The sequence below is a fragment of the Anopheles darlingi genome, chromosome 3, assembly GCF_943734745.1.
Source record: "Anopheles darlingi chromosome 3, idAnoDarlMG_H_01, whole genome shotgun sequence".
Taxonomy (NCBI): domain Eukaryota; kingdom Metazoa; phylum Arthropoda; class Insecta; order Diptera; family Culicidae; genus Anopheles; species Anopheles darlingi.
The window spans coordinates 2,707,501-2,710,000 of NC_064875.1; the positions used below are offsets into that span (position 1 = coordinate 2,707,501).

General features: G+C 50.4%; 2 protein-coding genes across 2 annotated transcripts in view; both read right to left on the reverse strand.

The window, feature by feature from the left end:
• LOC125957480 (transcription factor GAGA) overlaps positions 1-1,162 on the reverse strand; it is a 4,223-nt gene extending 3,061 nt beyond the window's left edge. The window contains exon 1 of the mRNA XM_049690222.1: positions 303-1,162. Coding sequence (XP_049546179.1) covers positions 303-494 — 192 coding nt within the window. The 5' untranslated portion in view covers positions 495-1,162. The remainder of the gene's footprint in view (positions 1-302) is intronic.
• A 975-nt stretch (positions 1,163-2,137) lies between these two features.
• Positions 2,138-2,500, reverse strand: part of LOC125957486 (ubiquitin-like-conjugating enzyme ATG3) — a 1,852-nt gene continuing 1,489 nt past the window's right edge. Inside the window, exon 5 of the mRNA XM_049690228.1 lies at positions 2,138-2,500. This exon is cut by the window's right edge and continues 97 nt beyond it. Within this exon, the coding sequence (XP_049546185.1) occupies positions 2,435-2,500 (66 nt within the window). The 3' untranslated portion in view covers positions 2,138-2,434.

Below are 2,500 nucleotides of genomic sequence, written 5' to 3' on the forward strand. Positions count from 1 at the left end.
GTGCGCATCAATCAAATCGCAATCGTGTCAATCCTTTTTCATTAATAATGCAACTCATCCCAGTAGACTTCGGGGTGTTCATCAAATTCGATGTTTCCGAAATGGCATTTTCCTCCGGACGCAAGCACATTTCCACACAGAGCGTTTTCCTCTTTGCTCTCACCACTCACGGGGCAAGGGAGAGGGGGAGTTTTCTCATCTTGACTCGCGGCGAGCGCGCTATATTTAACTTCGAGAGGCGGCACACCACCAAGGGAATCTCCGTCGATCCGCGAGCTGGGACGGCGCGTGTCATCTCTTACCTTTAGCAAGTCCAACAGGAACGGACTTGCCGCACATAGGACGATCTTGTGCGCTGGAAAGCTGCGGCCTCCGGCGGCCAGCGTCACGTCGACCAGGTCACCGTGGCAGCGCAGCAGCTGGACGGCCGACACCAGCGATGTCCCATAATCGCCCCACGTCAGGCTGTATAGAGAGTTAATGGGGAGCGACATGATCTGGCACCCGCTCCTGCGTTTTTCCTCTGTTTTTCTTGTGGCCTGTCCTGTTTTCCGAAGGAACCACCTCCTTTTTCTCACGCTCCGCTCACTTTTCGCTCACGCAACTTCTCACTCTGGCCTGCGGGCTATGTGTGCGTATGTGCTTTGTGCTCCTACTGCTAGCTGCTGCTAGCTGCTTGGCTAGGAAATTCACGATTTTCACGAATCACTCTACGCACAGAACGTCGTTCACGGGCCTAATTATCTACCTCATCAAGGAGCACAGGCCACAGCAGCGCACACTGGTACCTTCTTTTTTCACTCCGAAAACTTTCCTCTTGCCTCCTCCTACTCCTCCTCGTCTTCTTCAACGTACTAGCCTCTCTTTCTCTCTCTCTCTCTTCACCCTTTTTCTCAATCTGCTCCTCTCTCTCTGGCTCTCGCTTCCGCTCCCGCGAGCACGCACCCTTCTTTGAGCACACGGCGGCGGGATCACGCGAGTAGACGACTCTTGAACCCCCGCAAACTCCGAATTCTAGCGCTATTGATGCTGCTGATGCTGCTACTGCTGATGTTGTTGCTGATTTTGCTGCTGAAGAAGTTTGGTTCCCGCGAGGCACAAAATCGACCAACTCGCACTACGCTCACCAATTTAATGCTCGCTGCTCTCGCTCTTTGCTCCGTTTTAGCCGAGCTGCGTTTAGGCCAGCATGCTCAGGAGTTGAGAATCTTCTTCTTCTACCATCTCGCTCTCCCGCGGCAGAGCGAGCGAGAGGCAAACACGCTGTTTGCTCTTGTGTGTGCGTGCTACCTCACTCGCTAACGAACACCCTTTCACATAATGGCTGCGATCGAGGCCAGGATTCTAAAAAGGCCTCGAATTTTGCTGACGGCACAGGATTCCTCCCGTAGCTGCGCATGCTGCTCCCGATGGCTTTATGATCCTAACCCTCCTGCCCTCTTCTCCTTAATCATCCCTTTGCTCTAGGCCCGCCGCTTCAACGTAAACAAAATCGCGATAATCTCACCGCACGCATCCCGCCGTTTCGCGATTCTCTTCTCTTTCGAATTTAGTTTTGTTTGTTTTTAATTTTGCACTATTTTCACCGCCGTCCGCTTTCGCTCTATTGAGAAAACGGGTTAGTAGCGGTACTCCGCGCGTGGATCTTCGCTCACAGCTCTCGGACAGCGTAGCCCTCGCACCGCCGGAGTAGATTTCCTCCACGTGCGGAAATTTGCCGCACACTCTTTCTTTCTCTCGATATTTCGTCTGAGATCGCTTTGCTCACGTCCTTTGCTTTGCGACTAGCCCTCTCCTTTCATCACATCCATCAGCATGTCCACCTCTAGATCCGATCTCCAGCCTTCCGGATCTTTTGGCTGTACACACCCACGTCTCAGTAGGCCATGGAAGCGATTCGTCACCCTAAAGACGATCCCATTTAATTTAAGAGTGAAACAACAATTTCGATTTTGAAAAGCATTTGAAGATAGTCAGTTGGTCCAGGGGTCCACGAGATCCATTATCTAATCGAAACAAAGAACAAAAAGAAGTATAAATGCAGGAAGCATCAAATGAGAGGAAATTTTTTTTTCGGAAAGGCCTCCTATAGATAGTCAACAACGGACAAGGACTTTCAACAGGATAAACACAAAAATTCTGTTCTCGGCCGAAGCCGATTGGCTTCTCTCTGCGATTAGCTTTATTTATGCTCTACCACTGCGCACAGTAGGACTGTTTGCGATGCGGATGTGCCTCTTGCTTTGTCGTGGGAAATATCATTTGCTGGTCTCCATCGAAAGCTAGCGGTGTTGAGTCTGGGTTGAGTCAAAGCGGCAGAAGCGACAGGCCCCGTCTCAAACTACAACAACATATGCTTCTGGATACTTAATCACTATACCCCATTTACCATTAACTTCCTGAAAGTTTGCTTGCCACAAGAGGTCCCTGTTCTCTACTTGTGGTTGTTGATGTTAAAGTTCTGGGTAAAGTCATACTCAATAGTCGGTATGACGGTTTG